Source organism: Sarcophilus harrisii, chromosome 2 (genome assembly GCF_902635505.1).
Source record: "Sarcophilus harrisii chromosome 2, mSarHar1.11, whole genome shotgun sequence".
Lineage (NCBI taxonomy): Eukaryota > Metazoa > Chordata > Mammalia > Dasyuromorphia > Dasyuridae > Sarcophilus > Sarcophilus harrisii.
In genome coordinates this window covers 587631541-587653195 of record NC_045427.1, presented here as the reverse complement: position 1 = coordinate 587653195, position 21655 = coordinate 587631541, and the positions used below count along the sequence as shown (strand labels likewise).

The 21655-nt window shown below is 36.8% G+C and overlaps 1 protein-coding gene across 2 annotated transcripts in view; it reads right to left on the bottom strand.

The window, feature by feature from the left end:
* Positions 1–2624, bottom strand: part of LGI1 (leucine rich glioma inactivated 1) — a 54089-nt gene extending 51465 nt beyond the window's left edge. Inside the window, exons 1-2 of one of the 2 annotated variants that reach the window (XM_031956087.1) lie at positions 2043–2624; positions 1597–1668 (exon numbers count right to left, since the gene is read on the bottom strand). In XM_031956087.1, coding sequence (XP_031811947.1) covers positions 1597–1668; positions 2043–2266 — 296 coding nt within the window. In that variant the 5' untranslated portion in view covers positions 2267–2624. The remainder of the gene's footprint in view (positions 1–1596; positions 1669–2042) is intronic. The other variant, XM_003755244.4, reaches the window with a different exon arrangement.
* Between the last annotated feature and the right edge of the window lie 19031 nt (positions 2625–21655).

Sequence of the window (21655 nt, the reverse complement as noted above, 5' to 3'; positions counted from 1 at the left end):
CCACAGTAACTATTTCCATAATGTTCTACCACATCTGTGCCTTCCAAGGCTAGGTCTACACAGGAAGAAATGGACTAGAGATTCGGTAACTGGTTTATTTGATCATTTTCAGCTGTCTATGTCACAGCTAATATCCATCAAACATAAGGAAAAGAGAAGGTTGGACCTGTGCTGAAGTTTCTATTTTAAACTTTACCACTTCATTAACCATCCTCTTTAGGGGATTTTAGAACCATAAAATAGTACTTAAAAAATTTCCACTCCCCCACTAACAGCTTTTGGGACAAAAGAGTAACCAGAAGCACAATTGCCAGCAGTGTTAAAAAAAAAAAAAAAATCTATTATTGGTCCTATAGAAGTCATTCTTTCATTGGATGGGAGTGATACAAGATGACCTTCCAACTCTAAGATTCTTTGTCAAGTAAATTTGTCACTCACAGAAGGACATTAGCAGGTTGATATCTAAGTAACATCAAAACAACTGATCCGTTTACGTTTAAATACTTGGGTGAAAATCTTGTTCAAGACAGGTTTTTGATAACATATAGACAAAGTAATGGGTTGGTTAATTTTTTTTCCCCTTTTATAGTGGCCCTGAGCAGATAAGCATCTAAAAACCTTAGGCATCAAAACCAATCAATGTTTTCAGGCCCAAAGCATCCCTTTTGGACCCTTCGTTATCCAGTTAAGCTAACTAAATTATCAGGAGTCATATGATTATAATATTTTCCTTTATTCTATACAGACAAACCCTGAGTATTGTTTTAAATGCAAATCATAGAAAGGATGAGCTTAATAATGCCAGTCCCCTCCCAAATGTTACAATTCAGAATAAATAACCAGCTAAATCACTACCCAGAAAGCTGATTTCTTGGTCAAATGTCATTTTTTGAAATGTTCTCAGACATAGACTTGAATATGTTGGTCCCTGGTGGCCAACTCAAAAACACGCAGCCAAGGCAGTCAGTTCTTTAAATTGCTAAAGATTGGCTAATGAGAAAAAAAATCCAAACCCAAACAAAAACCAAACAAACAAAATAAATAAATAAATAAAATAAAAATAACTACCGAAAAAAAAATAAAAACAATCCCGTCAATTGTAAAGAATTTACAATGTCTTTAATTACCCAGAGGCAGGTAAAATTTGTCTTTTTTCACATGGTAAATCCCTTATAGCAACTGCATGCTTAAATCTCCCTGAGAGTCAACATCTTGAGTACATATGTTGTCATGATTAGGTCTGTATTGACTAATTCAAGACGAAAGGGCAGAATTACCAAAGACTCAAAGTCAAAAATGAAAGTGAAATAGTGGAATGAAATTGAGAGAAATGTTGTAATGGTCAACCAACTTCAGCAATTGCCATTCAAGTCCCCTGTGGAACAGGTTAACAAATATGCCATTACCCCAGCACGGCTGTGCATTCTGTTTCCAGTGGAAGATGACAAAACCCATATCTTTCTTATTTTGTCTATCTGAGTGCACACAGACAGGTTATAAAACACTTCCCTGTCTCTCTTAAAACTAATACTCAGCTTTTTAGGGACATGCAATCAATAAGATATAATAAATAATCATGATATAAATATTTCTCACAGGAGCTGCAGAGACGGTGTGAGTATAAAACTCCCTTCTAAGATTTCAGTAAAACCAGATCTCACAAAGGATCTGAAAGAAAAAGAAAAAGAAGCTTATGTTAATCTAGTTTAGCATAACAGTCGCTATATTAAAGACTATTTAATGTGACACAATACTGTTCTTTTCCAGATGAAGTCACAGGCAAGAATTCGCTACAGGTTTCTCATAACAATGAACAGAATAATCTAAAGCGGGTTTAAGATCAGCTAGGAGAGGAGGAGAATCAGGATTTTAAAATGCAGCCGGACTGTAACAAACACTGTCAGAAGGCTTGGCATGCAGGAGGAATTTTCCTCCCCAGATCATCCTTCTGTCGGCATGTACAAAATACCCAATGCGCTGGTTTATGTTTTTTAAAAAAAAAAATAACATAAATGAAAGAACAAAATGCTTACGGGCCTTACAGTGAGATAACATCAGGAGGAACGCTGCGTGGAATAGATCTGGCATTTTCACATAAAGCGTTATCTTTGGTGCAAGTACACAAGGCAGGACATTTTGGCTTCGTTGATTTCTTCCCTTCAGTCAGCAAAAGCACAGATAAAAAGCATAGGAAATAGGCAATTCTTTTCAGGGGGATGCTGGCACTGCTGGCACTTTCCATCCTTTTGATCTTTTCTGGTTCCATCCAGTTGAAAAAATATCCCCAAACATGAACGCTTCTGGATTCAGAGGGTGATTGTCTTGCTCTCAGGCCAAGTCCAGAATCCGTCCACCCTTTTCTCTTTGCCTCTGTGCCTGTTTTAAAAAACAGGGACCTGCAGCTGATTCGTGAGCTGCTTCTCACTCAGGCAGTGCACAGCTCCGAGGGAGAGACCTGTGAGGTGCTCTAAGATGGGGAGAATCCAACTGGCTGGAAGAGAAAACAGACTTGCATCACAGCGACAACACTGAGCCCCACACAGCATTGGAGGGCAAAGTGATGTAAGAGAAAATAAACAGCTTTCTGCTTTCACAGGGAGGCCCTTTAATTGTTACCAAAAATAGGGCAGCATTATGCCTTATTAGTGGGTGGGTGGGTGGGTGGGTGGGAGCAGTCATTTTGCACCGAATCTCGCTGCGATCTCAGAAGAAATCTTGGGGGAATTTTCTTTCCCCAAGGCGAGCAAACTCAGAAGTGAAGCTATATTTAAAACTGACACCCGCTGGAAAATGAAGTTAGACCAAACTCTCCCCATTATTGGAAAGCCTTTTGATGTTTTCTTTATTCTACCTTAGTCGAGTTCTCCTACCAAGAAAAATAAACCCAAGGGAAATAAAGATCACGAAGTATCATACATGTTTGTTGATCAATAGCAGGGGAATAGCAGGAAGAATGCATTATTACCGAGGGAGGGGGGTGGGAGGGAGACTGGATAGATTACAGGTATGTCTCACTTTACCTAAGCAAAAGGGTTTCCTGAAAAGTTTCCTCTAAATTAGATTTTTTTTTTTTTTTTTTTTTTTTGGTAAATTGAATCTTGTTTTAAATGCAGGAGTGAAGCTTGCTATAGAAAGGAATCATCTGAGGAATCAGATTGTAGAAGTGAAAAATCTCTTTATGTTACAAATAAAGCACTTTCTAGAAGTGAGGTATAGTAGAAAGGGACCCGTTTTTGAGCCAGAAGACTTGGGTTCGAAATAGGACTCCAGTGCCATGTGACTGAGTCAGAACCTTCATTTCCTCATCTGAAAAACTGGGACAATGATGCTTCTTTTACCCACTTTGCTGGATTATCGTGAGTATTTTGAACACACTAGGGCTCTACTCAGCCAGTCTCCTTCACTGCCGGGGAAGACCCCCACCCCACTCCTATCCTGATTCTGAGGAAAGTGCTTTGTAAATTATAAAATATCCATAATAATCACCATAATAAATGACATTAAATGACTTGTCAAGGGTCACATAACTGAGATTTAAATTCAGATCTTCCTGAGTCCATTCACTAAATCAAACTGCTTTTTACAAATGTGAATTAATATTATTTATTTTGAAAGTGACTAAGAACTAAGAGCAAGTGCCTTCTCTTTTTTGTGCCCTAATTTCCTCACCTCTAAAATGAAAAGGTTGAATTAAATGATTCCCCCAAGATAAGGTTGTTCCAGGTCTACCAACCATATAGCATAGCCACGAAAATATGTGTTCAAAAGAAGGATTTTGGTTGCAAGGAGTAGCTTGAGAAAAAAGGTAGTACAGTTTTCCAAGTGCATCCAGCCTACTGTTTTCCTTTTATTCAATTCTGGACCCCATTCATAATCAGTTTCCAGCATCTGTCTAAGTTAAATGCACTATCTCAATGATTTATACATAATTCAACCAATAGGTATCCCTCCTCTATCCCAGGTTTCACTTTGGCTATGCATGGATTAATGCCCCAGTCATTTGCTTTAAGTGGCTAAAAATCTCATTAAGAAAGTCCTCTAGTATTAGGGGCTTAATGAAATCTACAAGCAGGAAATATTCCTTCTGAGAGGGAATCTCTTTTTCACTTGTATTTTGTGTAGGACATTCTCCATGATTGTACTGAATACCTTCAGTGAGCTTCTATCTCCCAGCTTTATAACTCACTTGATACTGGTAACCAGGAGATTGCTGGATCTCTCTTGAGTGCCATCTGTCAAGGAATCTTGTACAATCTTAATGCAGGTATAGGAAACACCTTACTTGAAAACTACCTCTTGAAACTGCATTTCCTCTATTGAGTTAAATGCCAAAAAATAATAAATATAGTGGAGTTGTATATTCCTTTTAAGAATATCTAAATTATATTCTCTATATGCATCTATACATGTTTATTTCCTTCCCTCTCCCTTCTCTCTACACTATGGCATTTAGAACCCATGAAACTGGATTTCAGAGAATTATCTGCCAAACCCTTGCTATTCTGTTTCGATGTTTTCAACAAGGATAACCTCAAAAATAGACCATTCTAATAAAGATGGGATAGGATAGGTACGAGACTTTTGGTCTAGTAATTGGTGAAAAGAACTCTGAGTGAGGAACTTCTTGTACCAACGGATGTCAGCACCTTCTCAGCAACTTTTAGCCTTAGGGAACTATCTAGGGCACTGAGAGGTTACCGGACTTGTATCTTGTCACAAAGGCAGCATGTATCAGGGATAGAAGTACAACCCAAGTTCTATCTACTATACACTGCTGCCTCTTAAGATTTTAAAGAGATAAGAGAAAAGGCATGTGGATCAATTGTTAGTTAATACTACCATCTTCTTCATACCTTTCAAATCTTTCTGTCTTTGAGATATCTTGAAGGTTGATCCCTGCCGGCTACATGTCATCTTCAGTGCAGATTTTCTGTTAGATCAAACAGTGCTTCCTAATTTTATTTTGTTGAGGGCTATTTCCATTTTTTTCAAGTGGTACATTAGGTCCTAAGGAATTCCCAGTCCAAATGTAGGAGCGTTGTCATCTATAATGAGAATAAATTGTTATGGAAATGCTCGCAGATCTGTTGCACTTTATAGCTATTTGTTATTTTCCTTCCAACTTCATCTTTAAGCCTTCTCAGGATTAGCTGGCTCAGTTAACTCTCATGCCAAAGTTTTTATAAGATTCATTTTCTCTTCTTCGATTTTTCCTTGTTTTCAGAGGCAATTCTGTTCATAATCTTATTCTAAAATGTTTTGCAAGTAAATTTGTATTCTAAACCAGTGTTGCCTTTGGCTGTTGTGTTTTTTCAAGTGTCTCATAATCGTCTTTGAGAATGGAAAAGTGGGAAGTACTACTGGTTGTGTCCCTCTCTCCTTCCAAGTTCCAATATGGGAACATATAAGGGAATAGTGCCATAAGCATGGGCATGGGCAGATAATTCTCTGAAGTACAGCTTCATGAGTTCTTAATGTCATTTTGTAGAGAGAAGGGAGAGGGAAGGAAATAAACATTTATAGATGCATATAGAGAATATAATTTATACATTCTTATAAGGAATATACAATCCCACTATGTTTATTATTTTTTGGTTACACAAAAGCATTTGACTCAATAGAGGAAACACAGTTCCAAGAAATAGTTTTCTTCTTTCTTTCTTCTTTCCTCTTTCCCACTAATGAGGTGTCTCCTAGACCTATATTAAGATTGAGAGAAGGTATATACTCAAGGGTATATCAAGGATTCTGTTGGCTTGATAACTCTCAGTATGAAATCTACTGGTAGTCCTTATCTGCTGGATGAGAATTCTGGTGTGAAAGGAATTTAGTATTGATGGAGGTATATATTTTAAAATATGTAAAAGATGAAAAGGCGGAGCCCTGGATATTCCAGGACAAAGTCTTCCCAGAGCCTGACAGTGGACTAGAATCCAGGATTCCTGACCTGTGTCAGGTTTGTGTTATATAGATAGATATAGATATATAAAACAGTATGCTGTTATCACTGATACATGCTACTTCTGTATATTTTTATACAAAGGCAATTATATGACAAAATCCAAACTCCTTATTTCACAAAATATTTTCAAGAAACCTTTTCAACCTTATCTTAAAGCACCTTCTTCATATACTCTATATCACAACCAAATTACTCGCTATCCACTAAACATATCCTACATTCTCATGCCTCTAAATATATGCATATATGTGTGTGTGTTTGTTTGTGTGTGTACCTATGTTTGAGACCCTTTTTTTTTTTTTTTACAATTTCCAATTAGTAAAATCCTGTCCATAAAATACCACCTTTTCCAGGAAGCTTTTTGAATTTCTTAATTGTAAGTATTTTCTTCTTCGAATTCTTCAGAGTATTTTATTTATAGCTCTTTTACAGATCTGTGGATTGCTATGATATTTATGGATATTCTGTATTTGTATTTTGTATTCTTATTCAATAAATAACTCTTACCTTGTGTATTCTGTGCTAAGGACAGAATAGGCAAATGTTAAATCAGAGTTGGATCAAATTGGTGGAATTCTGGAGTTGAAATCAGGAAGACCTCGGTTGAAATCTGACCTCTGAACCTTGCTAGCTTTATGATCATGGACATTTCATGGAATTTCTTTGTCTTTTGGTTTCTCTCTCTATAAAAGGAACATTAACAAACCCTGTAGTGACTACTTTACAAGAATGTTGGAAGATTCAAATGAGATATAAGTTTGTAAAGGGCTATGAAAAATTTCAAGCACAACATGAATGTCAGTTCTAATATCATAGGCATTGAGAATATAAAGGCCAAAATCAAATAGCCCTGCTCAAAGAATTTACAATTTAATATGTGGGATAGGATGTGCTATATTAAGCATGATAAAATGCAGAATGTGAAAAAGACAGTGGAAAGGAGGCTTTAAGAAAATTTGTATTAGGAGATATTACATTTGATTATGGATTACCTGAGCTAGGTCTTGTGGGAAGAGAAGGATTAAAACAGGTGAAGACTCAATTAGCGGCATACTTTAACTAGAGGCATACTTAGTTCAACTAATACATAAGATAGGGGGAGTTATAGTAATCTAGTCTGACTGGAATGGAGAATATGGAGAGAATAGAAGTGAGGTAATACAATGGTAGGCAAGTACTTTGGATTTAAACTGGAGGGCCTTAAATGCCAAGCAAAAGAGTTTGTATTTTGTCTTATGGGCAATAGGGAACAATGGAAAGCTTTTGAGATGGGGAGAATGAATTGTTGTATGGTGTACTAGGAAGGTTTTTTTGGCAGATTATTGAAGAGAGAGGACCAATTAGCACCTTTTATAACATCAAAATAATCCTCTTCTTCTTCTTCTTCTTCTTCTTCTTCTTCTTTGTCTTCTTCTTTTTCTTCTTCTTCTTCTCTCTCTCTTTCTTTCTCTCTCTCTCTCTCTCACACACACACACAATACACACACACATACACACACATACATATCACAGGTTTCTTTTTGTAGAGCACTATAGAAATATACTAAGTATAAAGTCTTATCTGTGAAGAGGAAAGAGAAAGGAAGGGAATAAGCATATATATATTGCCCACTATGGACCAATCACTGTGCTAATTGGTTTTTATAAATATCTCATTTGATCCTTACAACAATCCTGAAAAGTAGGAGCTATTATCATTCCTATTTCACAGTTGGGGAAACTGAGGCAAGCACATAGATTTTGAGTGTCTGAGGGCATATTAAACTCAAGTCAATCAAAGTAATGTCTTATACTCATTATGACCGCATTATGGCCCCAGTTTTGCAAATTTCAACTCTCGTGAACTCAGATGATTTAATTTGATGGGAACTCGGTGAAGATGATATGTCAACTTTATGACTTAAATTCCTTTCATATTATTTTGCTAAATAAAAAGGACTAAGTAACATTATAACTGTCTTTCATTATTTGAAGGCTTATCACAAAGAAGAATGAGCCTTGGTCTGCTCAGACTCAGAGGGAAGGACCAGGGGCAGTGGGCAAAAGCTGCAAGAATAGACTTGATGTAAGGAAGCACTTCCTAATGATTTGAGCCTCCCTCAAATTAAATAGGCAGCTTTATGAGTTTGTGGATGTCCTTTTACTTGAAATTTTCACCTAAAAGGCTGGGCCATTCCTTGGGAATGTTAAAGAGGAGACGCTTTCTAGTCTTCCATCTCTGAAGCTGTGACCCAGTAACATGATCAATACCAATGGCAGATTCTGGGAAAGTGGGACAATGGAAAAATTAGACAGGCAAGAAATTGTGATCAGAAAGGGGAAATTCTGAAACTTAGAACTGGGACAGTACTCATGCTTTGTAGTCTACCTATAAATGGGGCAGTGTCTCTAAATGTTACCTCAATGCAGTTAGAACTGTGCTTGGACCAAGCCTCTGAAACTTGAAGATTCTTAAGCAAGCTTCATTTTCAAAGAGAAATGTCTACAAATAGCCACCATTCATGAACTGCATTAGAACATGTCTTATGTCAGCAGCAACTAGCCCTTGGGTTTTAGATATTCCTGGTTCTGCTTTCCTCCATTACAATCCTTTCCTCCTTTCTTTTCTTTCTTTCTCTTTCCTTTGCTACCCCTTGCTTCCTATCTTCCTTCCTCTTCTTTATCTCATTTTCTCATTCCTCTCCCACTTTTTTTCCAAGTCGGAAAGCACTTGACCTTATCTTTCTGGAACCTAGTACATCTCTGCTTACTGGTGATAGGGGCAGAGGAGCATCTGTCAGAATTCCATTAATGTTGTGGCAAGGAGGAAGCAGGATGAAGATGGGATGTAGGAAAGGATTTACAGAATATTAGGAAGGACTGATTCAGAGATTCAGACATGCTCCAAACAAGCATGCTCAGTTCAGACGGACTCCAGGAGATCTGCAGTTGTGTAGGCAGAGAACATCAATTGATTTAAATATTAGCCTACCTTAGGATATAAGAGAAATTTAAGAAGCAAACATGTTGTAAAGAGAGTAATGAATAGAATGTGTTCCAAAGGCCAACAGAAAGAGAGAACAGCTATTCCATGACTGAGCTACCATGATGCAGCTAGCTAGCATGGCCTTACAGAGAAGACAGGCCAATCTAAGAAACTATGGAAAATTCAAATATTAATATGTAACTTCAAAGCTAAAGGGACATATAACTATCCTGCTTACAGCATTTACATATTGGCCCTTAGGATGGACAAGTCTTCAAAGAGAAAATCCCTGAGGGTTTACAGGAAAATGGAAGAGATGGAAGCAGTTCTACTTTCCTAGGTGCTGTTCCTGGGAGGCAAGTAAAGAAGGGCTGAATTCATTTAAAAAAGAAAACTACTCATTGTCCTTCTTACAGAAGTACAGAATGAATGTATAATGAATGGCCCTTAGGTGAGCTAGGTATTTCAGACTTCGTGGGTTGGCCCAAAGAAAATGAAGCTCTCCTCTCTCCTTTCCCAAATCTCTGTTGCTTCAGGTGAACAATCTGAGACTTACTGCTTTAGCATCAGAGGATCTGGATTTTAATTTTGGCTCTGGCACTCACCCTGGGTAACCTTTGACAAGTCACAACTTCATAAAAGACCAGAGATCTGAGTTCCAGTCCAGACTCTGATAACTCATATTGTGAAACTAGGAAAGTCACAACCACTCTTGGTTTCAGTTTCTTGTCCTGAAAAATGATGGGGTTAAATTAGATGGCTGCTAGGGCACTTCTTGCTCAGATTGCTAATGAGATAATTCACACAAAGGTGTTAATTGATGATAGGAAACTCCTGAGTATTTTAGGCTTTAACTTTTTTTTCTCAGCAGAGTGGCAATGAATCCAACAGAATGAAACTCCATTGTAGAATTGCATTTGTCGGTAAGGGAAATATTTGAGATCAAAGGAGTATTGGTGTTTCAGGCAAGGGAAACATATTAAATCACCAGAAAAAAGATATGAATCAGAGCTGGAAAGAGAAGTCAGAGGATCTAGCTGGTAAGTGAGAAATAGTAGTCCCCTCCTCCTTTTCCTCATCCTAACCACATAACCACAAATGTGGCTGCTGTTCAGAAGAAGAATTTGTGTCTTGTAGAACAAGGACAAAGGAGAAAAAGAAAAGTGGATAAGTTGCTAGAAGGAATCCAGAAAGCCTTAGGCTCTGCTTTGGCAGAAAAGAGAAACTGAGGCCCAGAGAAGTAAATGTCTGACAATGATGCATAAGTTGGCAGAATGAGGAGCAGAAAACAGGCATCCTGGTTCCCACTTATTACCTAGGTTCTTTCTACTGATCTTTCTGGTGATGGTGATGGTGCTCAGTTTACTTTTGAACCTTTGATTTCATCAGTGGAAGAAACTCCCAGTTGTAGAAACTGCCTTCCCCAATTCAGAGCTTGAACTTATCTGCAATTTATAGTCTTTGACAATTTAATGAGGGTACTGAGAGGTAAGTTCCCATGCAGTCGCATTGTTAAAGTGTGTCCCTGGCAAGATTGGAAACCAGAATTTCCTTATTCTAAAGCTTACCCACCACTACTGACTGCCACAGAGAGCAAAGGGTCAGAGGGTCACTTCATATTGAGAAGACCCTGTATGGGAACATTAGGAACATCTTTGGGAAATTCCCGTGCATTAATCAATAATCCATTAGCTAAAGCCAGCTGAAAGCTGTCCATGCTGAGTTCAGGATAAACCAGATGGTTTTTCTCTGGCAAGAATCTTGGTGATTTCACCTCCAGGAAAGGGAAAATTTCATGTAGAACTCACTAGCAGCATTTTTGAGTTCCCATTTTTTAAGAAATAAAATCAAATTATAGGTTTAGAACTGGAAAGTCCCCTTATTTTATAGTTGAGGACAGGAAGGACTTGCCTAGGGGGCACACAGGTAAGAAGAGCAGAACTAGATTGAATCAAGGTCCTTTAACTCCAAATCTGATGCACTTCTCACTGTACTGTGATTTGCATGAGGTAAATGTACTATTTCCTATAGAAATGTTTCTAAGTTATAATATGTATATACATATATACACATACATATATATATGTGTGTGTGTGTGTGTCTACAAAGCTATCATGGAAAATATGTGTTCATATATATGGAAGTTATAATGTGCTATATATGGAAAAAAGGACACTGTGATCCCCAAATCTTCTCTATAAAATATCATTTCAGCTACTTAGCATAAAGAGATAAATGTGATCATGGTGCTGACTCTATATCTGGCTGGCCTTTCTATACCTTTGAGTATTGTTCAGGCAGTGTCAGTCGTAACTCTTTGTGACCCCATTTGCAGTTTTCTTGGCAAAGCTACTGGAGTGGTTTGCCATTCCCTTCTCCTGCTCATTTTACAGATGAAGAAACTGAGGCAAACAGGGTTAAGCAACTTGTCCAGAGTCACACAGAAAATAAGTGTCTGAGGAAGGGGAGTCTTCCTGACTCTGTGTCAAAGGCACCACATACTCATCTTTTCTATAGTTAAGGGGTAGATTTTAGTCAGTCCACAGGCATTTATTAGGCACTTACTGTATATCAGCCACTGTGCTAAACACTAGGAATACCAAGAAATGCAAAAACACAGTCTTTGCACACAAGAAACTGACATTCTAAAGGGGAAGACAACATGCAGATAACTGTGTACATACTGTTTGTTCGAAATAGAAAGTAATCTCGAAGGAAGGACACTAGCAGTGGGAGGTACCTGGAGAAACTTTTGGCAAAAGGTGAGATTTGAGGTAAGTCTTGAAGTCAGGAATGGGAGGAGAGGAAGGAAGCATTTCGGGCTTAGGGAACAGCCAGTGCAAAGACTGGAGTGGGAAAATGGAGCATCTTTCCAGAGGGGCAGCCTATTGGCTGCAGGAAGCTGAAGGTCCAATTGACTCCCTACATAATTGAGTGTGCTTGAATTAGACTCCAGATGTTTCTAGGTCAGGTGCAGGGGTCTTTAGTCTACCAGAGTCACACCATTGTTATCCTCTGCATCTCCCCTCCTCCTCACCTGGTCTGCCCCATCCCATTCCTTGCATTTCATCATTTAAAAGCAAACACCTCAAAGTTTGATTTTATAGAAACAAAACCAAAAAAAAAGTAGTTTTGTGACTTACAATATGCTTCCACTTCCACTGTAACATTTGAATCTCACAATAATTCTGTGAGATAGACAGGAAGGGTGCAATTAGAACCATTATACATATGAGGAAACTGAGGTTCCATTAGATGGAGTGAGTCCCTCAAGATCATAGAGCTTTAAAATAGCACGGTTGAGGCTCTAATTTTGTTCTCTGAACTTTTCAGTCCTCTCTTCTTCCCACTTTGTCTTTCTAGGATAATACTATGAAACAAATGGAAACACTTATGGTAATAATTATAATAGTGAGCATATAAGGCAGTGTGCTAAATGCTTTACAAAAATTATCTTATTTGATCCTCATAATAACCTAGGAGGTAGATGCTATTATTATCCCCATTTTACAGATGAGGAAACAGAAGTAAAAATGACATGATATGGGTTATACAGCTAGTAAGTGGATTTCGAATGCAGCTTTTTTTGACTCAAGGCTTAGAATTCTATCAACTGTACCATCTAGGGGCCTGGTTGACATAATTATATCTTTTCCTTCCAGCTCTCTTCTTAAAGGAAATATATCCAAGTATACAATTTTATTTATTTTTTTACTCAAAATGAATTTCATCCTGTTTTAAAAACTAACATTGTCAAATCCAGAGTAAGAGAAAGTAATTAATTTCTTCTCTAATTGCTCTTTTTTCGTTACTGTTACTTTCTAACTTTCTAATAACCTCCTATATCTTTTAAAAAAAAGGTAGCTAAACAAAATGGACATTGCTTATGTCTAATGGTACATGCAACATTTTGCAGGTTTATTTATACCTTTCAAACTTCCACCCTCCAACCAACAGAAAGGAAGCATATTTAATCATCAGGTTTTTGGAATTGAATTCTACTTGATTTATTCTGTCTTTGGCAGACTTCTGAATTCTTTCTGTGTTACTTTTCTTAATTTTGGTGTGTTGTCTTATAAATTGTTTTCCTTTTTCTGCTTACTTTGTTCTGCATGTATTCATATAGGTCTTCTCAGTTTGTCTGAATTCCTCGTAATTATCATTACCTACATACAATAATAGTGTATCATATTAACAGACTACAATTTGTTCAGATGTTCCCCAATCAAAAGGCAATTACTTTATTTGTAAAGGTATATATTTTTCCTACTCAATCAATAATAGCCAGCATTTATTAAGCTCCTATTATGAACCAAGTACTGTGCTAAATTTGGGGGATTCAAAGAAATATAAAAACAGTACCATCCTTCAAGTAGCTCACGGTCTAACAGAGGAGACAAATGAATAAGTAGGTACCTAGAAATATAGATATGTCACTTCAGACACTGTTGGAGGACTGGGGAAAGACTACTAAATAAAATGAGAATTGAGCCGAGATATAAGGGAAGCAGCCACAGATAAGAATGAAGAGCATTCTACCAAGTGAGATAAATAGTACAATGAATTTTTTTTTTTATATTTATGGGATCTTTGTTCTCTGCCTTTGGTTTCCTTGGAATAAATACTTAGAAATAGGATCAGTGGGTCCAAATAAATCTTCAAATTAGTAAATTTTCTGGTAAAATTTTGAAAAGCTCAACTTTCCATAAAGATATATTCCTAAAGGAATCCAGATAAATGAAGTATTATAGTACTTAATGCAACCAACCACAGCATTTCAAAACTCTTGTTCTAAAACCAGTTCAAGTGGGAGATTTATTTTCCTTAGAATACTGCTAGCTTTTTGTCATTATTAGTGTGTATGCTGCTCTGTTTCTCCCTAAAGAAAAACTGACAACTTTCATTTGTCTGTGTGAACCTTATTGGTTTTGGAAATGAGAGGTAACTAATTTTTAATATGAAAATATGTTGTCTGTCTTATCCAAATTACTCCCAGCTTACCTTCCTATTATTGCCTGAAAATGTATGGTCAGAAAATATGAGCTAAATTAAATATTAGACTAAACAAACTTTAGGGAAGTTACTTTGTTGCAAAGATAATAATAGGATGGATGTAATCCAAAACTAAATAGAAAGAATTTGGAATTACTTTATGTTTTGGAAAATCTGTCACTTTACCCTCTTCCACTAGCATACGTGTTTGTTTTAGTGCTTTAGGAATTTATGATTTAATCTATGTAAATGCTTACTGATGCTGCCTCAGTCCCTCTTTGTTGCTTACTTAGGAACAGGCAGCTTAATAGGTTGCCATAATGAAACGCAAAAATCATTCCTGGTGGCCAGTCCTGTAGTGATAAGCACTTTGAACTTAGCTAGGTTGGTTCTTGAATGATTTAAGCTAATCCATGGAGGTCTTTGCCTCCTGGTAGAATATCAATTAGTTAATAAGCAGTTGTTAAGCATTTACCAGGTGCTATGTAGTCTGCTATGTGACATAACTACAAATACATAAATGTATAAAATCCTCAGGGAGCTTGCATTTTCTTTTTTTTCATGTATGTTATTCAGTCATTTCGGTTTTTGTTTTTGTGTTTTTTTTGATTCTTCATGATTTCATTTGGGGTTTTCTTGGTGAAGATACTGGAGTGGTGTGCCTTATGTTCTGTTAACACTGACTTTGATACTTAAGGTCCTTTTTATGTCATAATGAGATATTACAGCAGGATTTTAAAAAAGTCACAGATAACTTGTAGTTAGTTTTCTGTTAGAATGAATTACACATATCACCATAGAATATTTCTTATAGGACAAACCTTTTCTGATTGATAACAGAAAATATCAAGTTGCCCCAAGTTTCTGCCAGGAATGATTGCAGTCATTAAAAGGAAACTAGGAGATCAGGAAATGGGGGGAAAAGGCAATGGAAGGTATTGTGGCAGTGATATAGAACAAAGAGCAATGGATGTGACAGTCTGAGTTGTAGAAACCATCAGTGACATACCAACATGTGTAGTCAGTCTTCATACCATGAGATCCCATCCAAGAACTTTTAGTCACTTCTTTAGTATATTCTAGAAAAGCCTAGGTTCTTCAAAAAGTTAATAAAAATTTATTAAACATCTAATACCCGAAGCAGTTAGATGGCATAGTAGATAGAGTTTGGGGCTTGAACTGAGGAAGTTTCATCTCCCCGAGTTCAAATCTGACCTCAGACACTAGCTTTGTGAGTCTGAGCAAGTCACTTAACACTGTTTACCTCAATTCCTCATCTATAAAATTGAACTGGAGAAGGAAATAGCAAATCATTTTGGTATCTCTGCCAAGAGAACTCCAAATGGGGTCATGGAGAGTTGTATGTAACTGAACAATTATGAACAATATTACTCCCCAAGTATTATGCTAAGCACAGCAAATACAAAGAAAGGCAAAAACAATCCTTCCATCAAGAAATTAGCACATATTCTTAAGGAGGAGAAATGTAAATAACTAGATATACTTTATATGTGTGTATATAGACATAATTGTACATATGTGGCAATGATTACATATATTTATATACATACATATATATTCTTATATATGATATATATATATATATATATATTACACATACAGAATAGATGAAAGGTGATATGAGAGGGGAAGGTACTAGCATCTGGGGAAGTTGGATTTTCTTTGAGTCTTGAAGGAAACCAGGAAAACTAAGAGGGGAAACTGCATTCCAGTTCTGGGGACAGTCAATGCAAATTCATGGAGAGAATGGGAGCATCATGTTTCAGGAATTCTTAAGTAGGTGAGTGGCGTTGGATTGCAGAATATGTGGAAGAGAATGAAGTATAATGCTAGAAAAGTAGGAAGGAGATCTTTAACACAACTGAGAAGTTTTTATATTGGATTCTAAATGCAATGAGACCCAGTGGGTGGGTGGGTGGGGAAATGTTCAGACTTATGCTTTAGTGAGGAAGATAGATGGGAGAGAGGAGATACTTGAACAAGGAAGCTATTGCAACTGTCTAGGCAAGGAGCGATGAGGATCTGAATCAGGGTTTTGTCAGAGTCAAGTGGAGAAAAAGGGATATATATGAGAGAAGCTCTGAAGGTAGAAATGACAAGATCTGGCAATGGATTATATAAATGGAGTGAGGAAGAGTGAAGAGTCCATGATGATAGCAAAAGCGAACTGAGATGGCTGGGAGATGGACGGTAATGAGGAAAAGGAGAATGGATGATTTTTTTGGATATGTGGACTTTGGATTGTCTGTGGGACTTCCAATTCCAGATGTTCAAAGAGCAGCTGGTTATATGTGACTAGCCCAAGAGAGATACTAGAGCTGGGTATATATATTTGGAAATTATTTGCACAGAGATGAGTTGAATCCATGAGCACTGAGGAGATTTCCAGGAGAAATGGTCCAGAAAAGGGCCAGGGCAAAGACAATTCTGGGAAATGGATACTATTATTATCCCCCATTTTACAGTTCAAGAAACTGAGTCGAAAAAGAGATTAAATAACTTTTCTAGGGTTACAGAACTAGTAAATGTTTGATTTAGTCAGCTCTTCCTGATTACTGGTCCAATTATCCCTCTACTGTATCACCTTCTCCTCTTACATACTGTTCTCTCTGAGTTTTCATAACACGACGCTCTTCTGGTTCTACTTTTATCTGTCTGACCATTTATTTTCTGTCTTTTTGCTACTTATATACAAATCACAAACTCCAGTAATAGGTGTCCCCACCCCCCCAAGGAAGGAAGGAAGGAAGAGAAAGAACAAAAGAAAAATGAAAGAATGAATGAAAGAAAAAAAAGAGAGAGGGAGGGAGAGAGGAAGGGAGGGAGGGAAGAAGAGAAAGAGGGAGGGAGGGAGGGAGGAAGGGAAGGAGGAGGGAGGAAGGAAGAAAGGAAGGAAGGAAGAAAGGAAGGAAGGAAGGAAGGAAGGAAGGAAGGAAGGAAGGAAGGAAGGAAGGAAGGAAAGAAGGAAGGAAGGAAGGAAGGAAGGAAGGAAGGAAGGAAGGAAGGAAAGTAATGACAGAATTCTCCAGAAAAGCTAGTGTGGATAATATTTTAGGGCAATGGAACTTTTCCATAATTCCTTAAACCAGGATGCAAGAAAGGCCACTATAAACAGAGCTAGTTACTATTAACTACAGGGTATTGGTTTACATATTAATTGTATGTTATACTCCTTTTACCACACTTTTTTTTTCCTCAATATTTTAGCTAAAATCTGGAAATATAAAAATGCACAAGAACTTTTTTCTTTTTTTAATATTTTCTTTGATAGAGCTGTTTGTGTGGTTCACTCATGGCAGCTCATTAAATAATTCAATCCCTACCATAATACTATTCAGACTAGGAAAAAAAAAAAGCTAAAATGGAGCTGCTCAGAGGGATGGCAATTGGAATGCTTCACACATCGGACTCATTTCAGAACCATTATCATGTTAATAGAAATGCTTCCCCTTCCCCCACACCAATACATGGCATGCTTTTAGAAGGGCAGAGTTAAAAGAAAATCGTGAAATTAATTTTAAGATCTGACTTCAAAATAAAGGTAAACAATTCAGAAGTGAATTGATATTGTGTCAAATGGGAGAAATCATTGTTTAAATTAAAATGGGAGGGGAAAAAGTCCAGGTATCTAAAACAGAGGCTGTTCTCAAAGGTAGTATCAGATTTTTTTTTTGCCATTACTTTTTGGGATGGTAATAAAGGTATACCTGGTAACTAAAAGGACACATTCTACCATCCCATCATCCCACCACGAACAAAGTGATTTCATGTGGTTTCATCATGCATTATACTTTGTCTAACTACATAAGGTATATCCAAGATCTGCTATAAAAGTCCCTAATATGTTCTGAAAATGTTGAGGGATTCAGCTTCATCTTATAAAATGAAGACAAAGAATCTTACCAGAAAAAATATTTTCTGAGGAAGAGTTGATGTAGTATGGTTCAGTAAATTGCAAGCTGGATTTGGAATAAGAGAGACGAAGGTACAAATTCCAACCTTAGTATTTATTACCTTTGTGACCTTAAGTAAATTATCCCTTTGGGCTTCAGTTTCCTCATCTATAGAATGAACTATTTGGAGATGACAATCACTGAGCTCTCTTGCAGTTCCAAATCTGTTAACTGAGAGGTGGAGGGAGTCTTTTTCAGTGCCAGAGTTTTATTTATTATCTACTTATTATTATTCTTTATCTACTCCCTAAAGAAATGTGTTAGGTCACCAGAATTAGAAGATGCAAGCTGGATTTACCTAATGTATTCTAGGACTGGTATAGTCATCCTGGAAATGTCTATACTCAAGGACTGAGAAATGCTTGTTAGGTGTGGATGGATCATAATATATTCTCACCCCTCCCCACTTTGGCCAAATGAGTATTGGGCAATCTCACTTGGAATCCTCTTGTCTGGTAGAGGGCTCTGATTTTATACTGTAGTATGAATAGCTTCACATATTTACAAATACACACATGTATGTATTAAATGTGCATACATTGTGTATATATTTTATTGTATTCATATACATATGTTTATGTGTGTATTTATAGATGTATGTAAATATTTATATGTATGTGTGTGTGTGTGTGTGTGTGTATGTATTTCCCCTCTGGAATCCTTCCCCACATTATAGTCACAAGTTCTAGGATTTCCCGGTGTAAAGCTAACCTTTTAGAATTATAATTCACAAGTTTTCAGTAATCTGCTTCCCATTAATAGCCAATAGATATACATGGGACAGCTAAGTGGTACAGTGGATAAAGGGCTGGGGCTGAAGTTAGGAATACTTATCTACCTGGGTTCAAATTTGGTCTCAAATGCTTAATAACTGCATGACTCTGGATGAGTCACTTAACCCTGTTTGTTTCATTTTCCTCTTCTGCAAAATGAGCTGGAGAAGTGTTGGAATCCTAGTGTCAACTCAACTTGAAACAAGGTACTAAATGGAACTGAGAAACAATGCTTGTGTTCACACCTGTTCTCACTGGAGTTCAGAGAAGGAATTGACCAACTACTCTAGTACCTTTACCAAAGAAAACCACAAAGATTTGGACAAGACTAAAATGACTCAACAACAATAGAAAAGTCATTTACTTAAGGTGTCACAGGAAGAACAGTATCTAGCTATAAAATATTCCTTTTCCCCAAGTTCCGTCTAAACTTGAGTTACATTAGCCCACAAATGTAGTGTCCATAGAAAAAGTGAACTTAGACCTAAAGGAAAACGTTAGTGAGGTACATATGTTGAATACAAATTTGGCAAAAATAGCTCATAACTTCTGGTAGTCTGGGTCCTGAAAGCACATTCTCTCTTATAAAGTCTTCATATAATTTCCTGTGGATATAACATTAGGTAGGTTGCTCAACTGTGGCTCCAGAGCCTGTTCCTTTCTATAATTCCACTTTGAATTATAAACCCATCTCTTAATTATAAGCTGTCTCTCAATACTGCTATCAGGGATTCATTCCTCAAAGCAGCCATTGAAGTCTAAAATGCATATAAATAGCAATTGTTTTCTGTTCTAGCCAGAAATTTTGAGGCTCTTCCTTTTAATATTTTTGTGATAGCAAATTAGTTCATCTTTTGTCTCAATCTAACCCTTTGTCATTGAATGGGTGTTGCTTCAGACAAACTGAGATCTGAGAAAGACCTTAATTTAATTTAATTTAGAAAAGCCAAGGTTTCCCACTGCATTCTGAGCCATCAGCAGTCATCTTGACTTTTGTTTTGCCATGGATTTCCAAGACTCTGGAGAAAAGAATGAGATTTAAGACCGCCCAGCTTTGCCTTATCTAAATCTAATTCTTGAGCAAGTTAAGACATCTTCCTTTCGATGTCATTAGTCCTCTTCAAGAATAAAAGAAGAACAATTTTTTCCTTTAGTTACTGATTATGTCCACATCTGTTTGGAGCATGAATCTCTGCTTCCTGCTGGATGCAAATATCTCCTGCAGATTGAGAAGTTCCATTTCAAAGCAACATGGACAATGGGCAGTGGAGTTGGGGGTGGGGTGGGGGGGAGAAAAACCCTTTCTTTCCCTCTCCTGAAACTATTTCAGAGTTGAGTTCCTGCTTGACTTCTGGCTCCCTGCTTGACCTAAGCAGCATTACTCATAAAATCTTGGCCCCCTTCTTTATTGTGGTTGCATCTGCCTACACCTCAATTTTCCCAGCTCTGCACAAATTTCTTATGGATTCCTTTTTTCCACTTTCTACTCATTCCATCAGGAACTATGTTCCTCTTCTAGTCTGTCTCTTATACTTATTGAATTGACTTTTAAAAGTCACCTAAAGAATGGCTTCTCATTCTTCATAGCTTGGCTTTTCTTCCATTCTGATTCAATCAAAGGACCCATTTGAATTTCAAAAACGTCCCCTTGGCATAACTGTATTTTTACAATTATTTTAATACTTCATTATCTGGCCCCCTTTCTGTGATTAGGTTTGTAAAAGACCAAAGCGTAGCCATAAAGATAATTAATACCTTACATTTGCAGAGGGCTTTTAACTTTTCTAAGTATTTTCACATCTTATTTTCTCCTCATGACAACAAAATGCTCACAACATTCTAGAAAAACTTGAAGACATTTGTATGCTAGTTTATATCTATACAAAGCAACCTGTCTTTAATTAATCTCTGTGGTTCTTCTCTGAAAGCACAGAAGCCTTCCTTTTAGAAATCTGATATACTTCTCCCTGAGATGGAGTAGTCTGCCACTTAACAGTGGTCCTCAGGTCAGTGAGGCTGATTGCTATGGTTACATGGGTTCTTACATTATTTCAAATTCTGTATGGTGGAAATGCAGAAAGCATTACTATATTCAGGTAAATGTTACTTACCCTGACTGTATCTTCCTCAGAAAGCCCAAGTTAAAAATCAATATGATGGTGCATGTAGGTTTGGACAATGAAGGGTATTTTTTCCTCAAAAAAACATAGCAACAAATCTAAATGAAGCAGTATTGGGTTTCTTGGCGGGGGTGGGGAGGTGATGGTGGATGAAGGATGAAGCAGGTGCTTATTTAATTGCTGCAGCTGGTACTGAGCGGTTGTCTTCATTCTTCACTTCATTTCCAATTATTGGCTCTGGTATTCATTAACTTTTTATTTGACACATTTTAGGAGAGTCCAAAACAATTTCTCATTTCTTGCCCATCCTTTTAGAGGAAAATAAGGAGGCAGTAGTTTGCTTTGGTATAGTTTTTGAAAATGACAAGTTAAATTATAGGCCTTTTCTCCTCTCAACAAAAAGGCTCCTTGAAAAAAAGAAAACTGACCTAGATGCAACTAGACATTTAATTGAATTCTGCCCAAATTACCATGGGCCAAATTTCAGAATCTGTTTCAAAAGACAACTTGGTAAAACTCATCCAGTTCTATATAAGTAAATGAACAAAGTAATGAATGATTTGATTTGAGGCCATAACTTTCCAAATCCTTAAAAATATTATAGGTCCCCAAATAGATATGTTAAATAAAAAAATACAAAAAAACCCAGTAAAAATAAACAATGTCATTAGTTTATTGTCCTTTTTAAGGGCGGGAGTACACTTTTTAAAACCATTTAATTTTTAAAATAAAATCTAATTTAATTTAATAATGTTCCTAAAATACAAATAAACAGAATATGAGGCTTATCCCCTAATAAAATGATAGAATCTGAACTTTACATTTAGATTTAAACAATAAATATATATTTATATTATATATAAGAGATC